The sequence below is a fragment of the Syngnathus typhle genome, linkage group LG2 (assembly GCF_033458585.1).
Source record: "Syngnathus typhle isolate RoL2023-S1 ecotype Sweden linkage group LG2, RoL_Styp_1.0, whole genome shotgun sequence".
Classification (NCBI taxonomy): Eukaryota; Metazoa; Chordata; class Actinopteri; order Syngnathiformes; family Syngnathidae; genus Syngnathus; species Syngnathus typhle.
The window spans coordinates 23,141,346-23,152,195 of record NC_083739.1 but is presented as its reverse complement, the minus strand read 5'-3'; the positions used below and the strand labels follow the sequence as shown (position 1 = coordinate 23,152,195).

Genomic DNA, 10,850 nt, shown 5'->3' with positions numbered 1-10,850 from the left:
GTAGTTGAGAAGCTTTTGCCTTTGACACTCTAGATTATTTTATTTTTTTATTGTTATTATTATAACAAAAAAGTGCTCTTTTGCAGTTAGACTGTGGCTATGTACAAGTATATGACAGTGTCCGGCTTTCCTCAAGGATTCCTGGTCCGTGAATCTGAATTCACATTTTATTCCATGGATCATAAACTCAACAAGGGAATAAATCACGTATCATGGCTTTTCCTCTGAACGTAATCTATTCTGCCCTCTGGCGGCCATGAGTAACTTTAAGCATTTAAGTATGTGTTGCTTTATTTCATATTAATGTTTGTATATCATTCTACATACAATATTGTTTTCAACAAAGGCATCCTCATAATTAGCACTGCCATGGCAGTTCATGTAAATTTTAATGAAGTTTCAATGAAATATAAATGTGCTATTCAATCTGAGCATGTTCAATTGCATCTGTGTGTTTTGTTCCATGTGTTCCGGCAGTCATTACAGACACCATTTCTTCTTTTCCACCCGGCTTGCCTCCTCCCAATCACGCCTCCCAAACATGATATAGAGAGCTTTAAATATCTGAGGCACATGAATAATTTATGAGCTCTAAAATGGTGTTGCATGAGCCCCCTCAGGTCTCTCGTGCTCTTTCCATCTTTTTAACCTACTCTATACTGTCGGCAGGTGCGCTTTATTGTTTATAGTGTGCCCACATCAGCCTTTATAATACCTCTTACGTAGAGTATTGATCAAGTAGGCATTACATAATGGATCGGTGACTGGATACAGCATTAGTAGTCAACAGTTGTATAATTGTATCTCAAACTCAAGTGCTCAATGACTTGCACTCCATTAGCTTCCTCCATCCCAAAGAGCATTCCCTCACCTCACCCAATGTCAATAATACTAATAACATTGATTAATAATAATAATAATAACAATAATAACAATCGTAATAATAATAAAATATGAAAAAAATGTGGAAATTATAGCAGTATATGTGCTTAATGTATATATCTTTATTTCTTCATCCAATTAATTAAATTTAAAGTTGAACAATGTCAAAGTGGCCCTTTTATCTGTATGCGGGTCACAAAAGGTTTGGACAGCCCTGGGTTAGAGAGTCATGCAATTTCATCACTATCGAGGTGAGGCCCCAACAAACGTCAGCAGAGAGCAGCATCTCCTCACTCTACGGTGTCGTCTGATCAGGCTGAGGCTTCAGGTATGGCTCAATAGTGTTACTATATACACGTACTTGACAATGAAGTGAATGGCTCTTCCTGACCTACAGATACTGGCGGTGATAGAGGGGCGTGGGGGCCGCGGGGCACTGCCCCCCTCCTCTTCTGAAATATGCCTCGATTCCGTATTCTGCCATTTTGTTATGTTGTTGGTTGCTTTGGTTTGGCATCACAGACTATTGACAAAAACAGACTAAGAAACGACAATGACAAAACAAAGCTAGATCTCACGTCCAAGCAGTTTTTCTTTGGGGGAGGGGGGTCCACATCTCATTCACCCTGTTCATAGAAATTATATTAAACTCACAAATTAGTATTTTGTGCGCACGTGGCCAAATATTTCCAACCTATATCACGTCTAACAAATAACTTTTTGTCTTAATCAGAGATGAGAATGAGGAGAGAGTCATCAGAGATGAGAATGAGGAGAGAGTCATCATGATGGAGTGCAGCCAAGAGAGCAGGGGGCAGCTTATGACCGAGGTTAGGAAAGAACCTTTTTTTAATCTCCTTAGTCTCTCTCTCTCTCTCTCTCTCTCTCTCTCTCTCTCTCTCTCTCTCTCTCTCTCTCTCTCTCTCTCTCTCTCTCTCTCTCTCTCTCTCTCTCTCTCTCTTTCTCTTTCTCTTTCTCTCTCTCTCTCTTTCTCTCTCTCTCTCTTTCTCTCTCTCTCTCACTCTCACTCTCACTCTCACTCTCTCTCTCTCTCTCTCTCTCTCTCTCTCTCGCTCTCGCTCTCACTCTCTCTTCATCTCTCTCACTTGCTCACTATCGACTACAGTTGTTGTTCTTGTTTTTTTTTTTTGTTTAACGTGGGTGAAGAGGAGTGGAGAATCGGCCAAATAATACGTCATTATGTTCTCGTTATATCACTATGACATCTGGCCCCGTCGTGACCTCCACTTGTACGCGGGGGGTGAAGTTGTGCTGCTGGTGCAACAATGCAAGCTGTGGATGTGCTGGCTGGGTGCAGTGTGCACTCAATGTGCCTCCGGTTCGGCCCGGAGAGCCAGGAGAGCTGGACCTATGCTAGCCGGGTGGAGGAGTTTTAAAGGTCTCTGCGGAAATTAAGGTGAGTTGTTGAGTAGTGACTTTTCCATCCTGACACACAATCTGTGTGACAAGTACAACAAACTCTGTAAGTGAGGAGCATTTGCAATAAGATTAGCAACTTGATGAAAATGAAAACACACCAGTGGATGACATTATCGGATACATCATCAATTAACTCTCCACAACGTGATGCTTGACCAAAATATCTTTCAATCGCAACGAATTTGCAAAATGTTTATCTGCCTTTATTCTCATTCTCAATTTTGTGATTTACTACCAGGTTTGTAATTATGACATACTGATAATATTTGAATAATCATATATGTACAGTATATTACTATAATGTCGGACTGTTGTTATCTTATAATATAATTTAAGAAAAAAACAATTTCAAATGACCATTCAAGGATAGCACAAGACTGCTGAATAAGAAAACAACATTAAGGGCCAGAGCTCATTGAATTATTTTTGTTTCCGCCAATATACACTCAAACTGTTCCAAAGCAGCCCAAAAACATTTAGGCCTACCTACGTTCTGATTTGGGCATGAGACCTACTGTAAGTGCAACTGAGACTTTTTTGCTGTCTAATGGTATAATTGTAACTTAAAACTGTTTGGCGTCATGGATTTGCATATTTTCTGATTTTCTTTCCCCCTCCACATTTCCCACATTTGAATGGAAAATGTGTACTGAATGTTTAACGGGAGGATTTTTTTTTGTCTTGGGGGGTATTTTTTATTTATTTATTTCAAATTTAATCAAGGAGCCAATCAGTGTGGTCGTCATTTGCCCATTCCTGTTGTAGGCGAGTAATTATCAGAACCCAAGGTGACTGTTTACATTTGGATCTATTTGAGTGCCAAAATAATGCAACTACAATTTACTGTTCATGAAAGTAAAGATTGATGAGTACAAATAATACTTTATGATTACCAATCACGCGTGTGTTGAGTTATTATGTCCTTAACGTTAGATTTCTTTTGAGCGTGTACAGTACTTAAGAAGAAGTGACAGCGTGGGAAAAAAGCAGTAAAAGTCCTTAATCTTTTAAGTAGTGTTAAACAACTTGATTTGTTGCGGGTTTGTTGAGTTAATGAATGTTTTATTCAGTCCTATCATATGTTAGCATCTTTGTGTGTGTGTCTGTGTCTGTGTGAGTGTTCATGTGTATGTGTGTGCGTGTGTGTGTGAGTGCATCTGTGCGTGTGTGTGTGTGTGTGTGTGTGTGTGTGTGCGTGTGTGTGCGTGTGTTTGTGGGTGTTTGTGTGTGCGGCTGGCTACTTTATATGATTGTGGGGCACCTAGGATTAGTGTAATAGTCAGTCCAGATGGCTGGATTTCCTGTCTGGCATAAAAAGTAGAGTTCTGGAAAATAATGTAACATTTCTGTAAATGAGACAGACTTAATCTCCTTTGGAGGAGGAGGGGGGGAGGGGGGGTTGTTGTTGTCAGTCGGGTTGGTGTGTTTTGTAGTTAGGGAAATGCATCCAGATTAACCAATTTTGCCTTTTGTCTTTTGTGCAAATGTTTTCATCCAGATTATAATAGATTTGTGTTGTACATTGATCACAAAAACGAAGTGATATGGCAAAAAGATTTACGCTAAATGGGGTTACGTCATAATACACTATTATTCTAGTATTATCCTCATTTAGAAATGTAATATAGTCGTTTATCCATCCGGCCAATCGGTCCGTGCGTCCATCCGTCCATCCGTCCATCCATCCATCCGTCCATCCATCCATCCATCCATCCATCCATCCATCCATCCATCCATCCATCCATCCATCCATCCATCCATCCATCCTTTATTGCAACTCTGATGATTGACAAATTAATAACCACAGTATGCTTCCTACACTGTTTAGGGTGTTTTAACAGGAAGTTTTTGATTAATTGGAAAAATGATTTTGTTTTGCTCTGGTTGTTGCTTCTGTGTGTGCGTCAAAGTCAGCTTTATTGTCAATCCCTTCATATGTCAAGACACACAAAGAAACCGAAATTCCGTTTCCTCCATCCCACGGTGACGAGACACAGTACACGATAAACATACAAGTAGACGACACAAAAATAAAAACAAGAAGGCACAAACAATAAATAATAAATAATAGATAAATAAAATGAGTGATGAATAAATAATAAACAAATAACCCAATAAATAAGAGGAGCAAAACTGAGCCAGTGTGCGTACAGCAGACAGTAAGCATAGCGCAAAGTACAGGACGCTACGCAGAAAGGGGGGGCGAGTTCAGGGGCGTGCGTGCGTGCGTGCGTGCGTGCGTGCGTGTGTGCGTGTGTGTGTGTGTGTGTGTGTGTGTGTGTGTGTGTGTGTGTGCGTGTGCGTGTGCGTGCGTGTGTGTGTGTGTGAAAAAGCCAAAGACGGATTTTGGACCCAGCTGCTGTGCACAGGATCTTGGCCTGGAGCCCGCTGACACACCCCTGTCATCTTGGATCTTCTAAATGCCTCGCGGGGACTGCACATTAACAACATGTGGATGGGGGGGGGGGGGGGGGGTGGAGCAGTGAGGTGCAGTGTGTTATCCGTGAAAGATAGCTAAGGTCTTTCACAAATGGAACTATGGTTCCATTCTCTTTTAATTGCGGTAGTGGTGCTGTTGTGAACGAGCCGCATGCAAGTTTTGGGCCGTACTGTATTTTGTTCAGATACGTATGTCGCTCATATGTCATATGTTTATGTGCTCATGTCATATGTTTACATCCATTGTCAATTTAGTGTCCCCATTGAACCAATCTGCATGTTTGCAAATCTTGCAAACAGAACTTGACTCAAGATTTGAAATCTGATATCGCTAACTGTGAGGCAGACTCACTAACCACATGTTAAAGTTAAAGTAAAGTTAAAGTCCCAATGCACGTCACACACACATCTGGGTGTGGTGAAATTTGTCCTCTGCATTTAACCCATCCCCGTGTGATTTTGATCCATCCCCTGGGGGAGAGGGGAGCAGTGAGCAGCAGCGGTGCCGCGCTCGGGAATCCTTTGGTGATCTAACCCCCCAATTCCAACCCTTAATGCTGAGTGCCAAGCAGGGAGGCAAAGGGTCCCATTTTTATAGTCTTTGGTATGACCCGGCCGGGGTTTGAACCCACAGCCTTCCAGTCTCAGGGTGGACACTCTACCTCTAGGCCACTGAGCTGGTCATGTGGTGTGCACACGGATACTTCTCTCCTTATTTGCTCAATTTTGAAAACGATTATTTTTTTATCACCATCACAACTATTTATATCTACAGTATTGAGGCAACGGCATTGAAAATAAGCATTTAAACGGTCTTTATTTTGGCATATTTTAAGCGGGCCCTCCCTCTAGCTCCACCACTGCCTTCTGATGAAAATAGAAAGTTTTTGGTTCATTTGAATAATTTCGTTCAGTGCTGTGGTGATTCGTGACACAAGTGTATTTTAGATCCGACCATTGCTGTGGAATTAAGTAAATTATTAAATTACCTCAATTATTATTAAATTATTAAATTACCTCAAGCCATTGTATTTGATTCATTTAAACATGTCTTGGTTGCTTTAAAAACTAAACAAGTGGTGTGTCTCCTGGTCAGGTTTTGTATAATTACAAGTTTTATTCATGTTTTTCGTGTGTATGTGCATGTGTGTGGGAGGCTACTTTCTGTATCTATGACAGCTAGCTGGCATCTGGCACGATTTGACACAAATGATCCCTCGGCTTATGGCACTGTGCTGCCCAGCCTGCATTAATCCCAAAAATCTTGTTCAAAAATATCACCTCTACCGACGAAGGCCCTGCCACAACCAAAGACACCCCTGCCGCCAAATCATAACAGTGGACAATATTCAAGGTCGCGCATCTGAGTTGACATTAGCTCATTGCGCGCTAAAGATACCGTACATATGTATAATAATGACCAATATTTAGTATGCTCGTACAAGCCCGGCAAAATGCAAAGCCAAAATAAGTTTCAAGAGGAATTTGCTTTCTTTGATTCAACTCAGCGGATACAACCTCGACTATACATGTTCAGCATATGTAGGTCAGGACCGCCCTTGTGCGCCATCTGTTATTTGTTGTTCCAAAAGTATATGAACACTCATTTATTCCTTTGCCCTAATCCACTCCACATAGCATATAAACTATAACTATGGGTAACAAGTTGACATTTTGGACGTATTATCTACTCTGTGAAGCTAAACCAGATCTGGCTGAACATCTGTTGATGTTTACACACATCTGGTAAAGTCACAGGGGTTAGCTCACGAAAAATGTGACGTTTCGCAAAGCAGCTGGCCACACCGTATTTCCGTTGCTACATCCAATATCTCACTTTCTATTTGTTTCTCTATATTTGCATCGCATGTGGTAGCATGCTATGAACCTGCGTCTTTCTCCTTCAATGTTGTGTATTATTAGAATGGCAGGAATAGACAGAGCGCCATGGGCCCCATGTGACACCTCTGTTTTAAGCTGTCAAGGTCATGCGCTTTCTTTACAATGAAATTCAACTCCATCACATTTATTGTATGGCAACAAACCTAACTATTAGTTTGTTCTTAATATTCTATTTTTGTGATTCACAATTCTGGCAACCCTGAAATAAATTTGACCGACTTTTCTTTTTTTTTCTCTGATGCACATTGTGGGGAGAGGAACGATTATAAAATGAGATTATAAAATGAGAGTGACAATAAAGACACACCGATTAAAAGCTTGCAGAGGTTGTTCAGGCATGCACTTGTAACAACCTTCTTCACATGCCAAAGTGTTTCACAGTGTGTGGACAAACTGGTATGCCAATGTGATTTGTGCATTCCGGAATGTGACATTTGATCATTCCTAAGCTCTGCCGTTGCGTTGTAATGAGGGAAGGTTGTTTGGACAGGACAGCTAAAAGCGATGAAGGGTCAGTCTCATTTCTCATAAGACTGCATGGAGATGACTATAAAATATGGGGATGTAATGAATGGATCATGAAAAATGTATGGCGAGTTGAAAATAGAGGATAGGACACATGAGGTGAAAAAGTATACATACGTTCATCTCCCTTTGTCATAATGTGTGTATAAATAGGCTCAGTCATATTTAATAAAGCACAAATCAAATTTGCATAAAAAAATGACATTTGATCAAAATGAGTGTCGATTCAATCTTGTTTCCCTTGATCTCGTCCTCGTCGGTAATTGAGCTTGTCATAACAATTAGGACCAAGCCTTTGCGCTATTATTAGCGTTCACATGCTACATTATGTGGGTGTGTACTGTTGTTTTCTGCACAAGGTCGCTGTAGGCGCAAAAGAACAGAAAGTAAAAATGAATTGAAATTTCACAACCATTTCATGAGGTTCAATGCACACAGTTGATGATTTAAATCAGTAGATTTGTGAAAATCAACATTAATTTCTGCTCCAAAATAGTCACAATTACCTTGATCAAAAAAGATAAAAATTGCGGTAAGCACTATTCTATGATAATAATAACAGTGTGAAGAAAGAAACATAAGTGGGGAGTCTTTTTTGGTCTTTCAATCTCTCTTTTGGGTCTAACATACCACATTATGCCTTGCTGAGGATTTTTAAATCATTGTTATCATTTGTTTGTCAACATGACTAACTTCTTGTGTCTCTCATTTCGCAGGTGTAGAAGAAAAAAAAAAAGAGTCTGTCTACTCCAGCTCTGCATGGTGATTTTTATCCTGGGTCCTGTTGATCTGCTTTGGCTGAACTGGAGCCATGGACATGGCCCTGGTAGACTTTGGGAGCCTAGATGAGTTGGGCCTCGAGGATGAGGACACTTCTGCGGATGAGACCACGGCTCTTAGTGTGGACATACCCGCAATAGCGGACATGCCTGTTAACAACCGTCAATTTCAAGCCCCACCGTACCACAACAGTCCTGTTCCATCGTACATGTGGGAATCCACATCGTCAACACCCCTCCGACTTCTACAGACGCTGGATGTACCTCATTCCCCAATGATAACTCAAAGCATTGAGCACACAGGTAGTCACTCGAGTATGATCTCCAACTGGAAGCTGCTCCTAAGCAGCGAAGCCACGAACGAAAGCGAGACAATCTTCAGCCAACTCGCTAAGGAGTGTTGCGAGGACCTTTTTGTCGATAAAAGAGGACTGGACGACGGAGATCAAAAAGTTATTATAAACATCGCCGGTCTTCGCTTTGAAACTCAGCTCAAAACCTTAGACCAGTTTCCCGATACGCTGCTAGGAGACCCTCAGAAAAGGATGGACTATTTCGATCCCATGAGGAATGAATATTTCTTTGATCGGAACCGACCCAGCTTTGACGGGATTTTGTATTACTACCAATCCGGGGGCAAGGTCAGACGTCCAGCAAATGTTCCTCTGGACGTGTTTACAGATGAAATAATATTCTACGAGCTTGGGAACGAAGCTATGGAGCAATTTCGGGATGAAGAAGGATTCCTTAGAGATGTTGACATACCGCTACCAAATAACGACATCTCCAGACAATTTTGGCTGCTAATGGAGTACCCGGAGAGCTCCAACGCGGCTCGATGTGTTGCGCTAGTGTCCGTGCTTGTTATCGTCATATCCATTATTATTTTCTGCATGGAGACGCTGCCGGAATTTAGAGATGACACCGATATTGTCTTGTCTTCGACCCTTAAGCCCGTCAACCTATCTGACGTTCACAGTTCTGCGGCTCCTCCTGATCTCACACTATTTTCCGATCCCTTCTTCGTGATTGAGACCGCCTGTATCGGCTGGTTCTTCTTTGAGCTATGTACAAGATTCCTAGTTTGCCCGAGCAAAAGAGAATTTTTCCACAATCTTATGAATATTATTGATATCATATCCATCATCCCCTATTTTGTCACCGTGGTGACAGAACTGGTCACGAATCCCGAAGACAACTCCGGACAAAACATGTCTTTGGCTATCCTTCGCATTATACGTCTGGTCAGAGTGTTTCGTATCTTTAAATTGTCACGCCACTCCAAGGGACTGCAGATCCTGGGACAGACCCTCAAGGCCAGCATGAGAGAGCTTGGCCTGCTCATCTTCTTCCTGTTTATTGGAGTTATCCTTTTCTCCAGCGCTATCTACTTTGCGGAGGTCGACGAGCCCAATACGCAGTTTGTCAGCATTCCTGATGGCTTCTGGTGGGCGGTGGTAACCATGACGACCGTGGGCTACGGGGACATGTGTCCCATTACCCTGGCGGGCAAAATGGTTGGGACCTTATGTGCCATTGCAGGCGTATTGACCATTGCTTTACCTGTTCCTGTCATAGTCTCCAATTTCAACTACTTCTATCATAGAGAAACGGAAGCAGAGGACAAGCTGACCTTGTCGGATGCTTTCGAGCAAGCCATCATGGCGGACATGGGTGTGAAACAAAAGAGCAGTTCCTCGCTCAATAAGATCAATGGCATTTGACTTATTTTCACATATAAAGGGTAAATAAAAATTGGACAAAATGCCTTCCTACTCGCACATGTTCAGAATAAGCGGAAGTTTCTTTGTATTCTTTCAAATTACATTTAAGTTTTTCCAAAGCTAACTCAATTCCTGTTTGGAAAATATATTTGATTTAATTTATTCAGTTCTGATATTTAATTCTCTATTGGCCTTGTACTGCATGATAAAGATTGTTCATGTTGTTCTTATTCTGGACCTTCTCGGGTGTTGCAAACGTGGCTCATATGGACTAAATTCTGTAACGGTTGGCCAAAAGTGCTACACCGAGATTCCAGATTGAATATGAACCCATGCTAATGCTATAATCCCCCCACACCCTAAAATAACTACCTACGAGAACTAGCAGTAGAGAGTTCAGACTAGTTTTAATACCATGTACACAAACAAAAACCATTCAAACAAAACAATAAACTGATGGAAATAATTTGTAGGTGGAGCATTACTTGAATTATCCATCCATCCATCCATCCATCCATCCATCCATCCATCCATCCATCAATCCATAAATCCATCCATCCATCCATCCATCCATCCATCCATCCATCCACTGCTTACCACAAAACCTAAACCTTTAAAACTTTGACCCCCCCCCAAAAAAATAACTTTTTTTAAAAATGTTAAATAATTTACCTTTCAACCCTGGATTCCAATGTATTTATAAAATGGAAAACTAACAAGAAAGCCATTGATAATGCCAATCAAAGAATACCAACGATTTGTTCCAGATTAAAAAAGATAAAAAAAAATTCTCTGAATGCAAAGTCATGTTTCTGCGAGAACAGGAACAAAAAAACCCACTATGGAAACATCCTGAGGCACCGAATCCATTTGTGGGTACACAGTATGAATCTGTACTACTTTCGGAATATTGGCTATTATTTGAAGGAGTCAAAAAATTGTTACTAAACATGTCTGAGCAGTAAAAGAAAAACACTCAACTCAATTGTGCATTAGGACTTTTATTATAAATATACTGAATATATAACTTCCCAACATGAAAATAACTTTTACACAGAAGTAGCAGTTACAATGACTCCTTGTGAGACCAATTCGTAACAAAACTGCAATTAATTTCATGAAGTCATCGGAAATACTACACATGGAAAGTGACTGAAGA

At 41.0% G+C, this 10,850-nt stretch overlaps 1 protein-coding gene across 1 annotated transcript; it reads left to right on the top strand.

Moving 5' to 3' along the window:
• The first annotated feature begins 1,976 nt into the window (after window positions 1–1,976).
• Window positions 1,977–10,454, top strand: kcna10a (potassium voltage-gated channel, shaker-related subfamily, member 10a). The gene is made up of 2 exons (XM_061273008.1): window positions 1,977–2,299; window positions 7,905–10,454. The coding sequence occupies exon 2, from the start codon at window positions 8,000–8,002 to the stop codon at window positions 9,689–9,691; it is 1,692 nt and encodes a 563-aa protein (XP_061128992.1). The 5' UTR covers window positions 1,977–2,299; window positions 7,905–7,999; the 3' UTR covers window positions 9,692–10,454.
• Window positions 10,455–10,850: the final 396 nt, after the last annotated feature.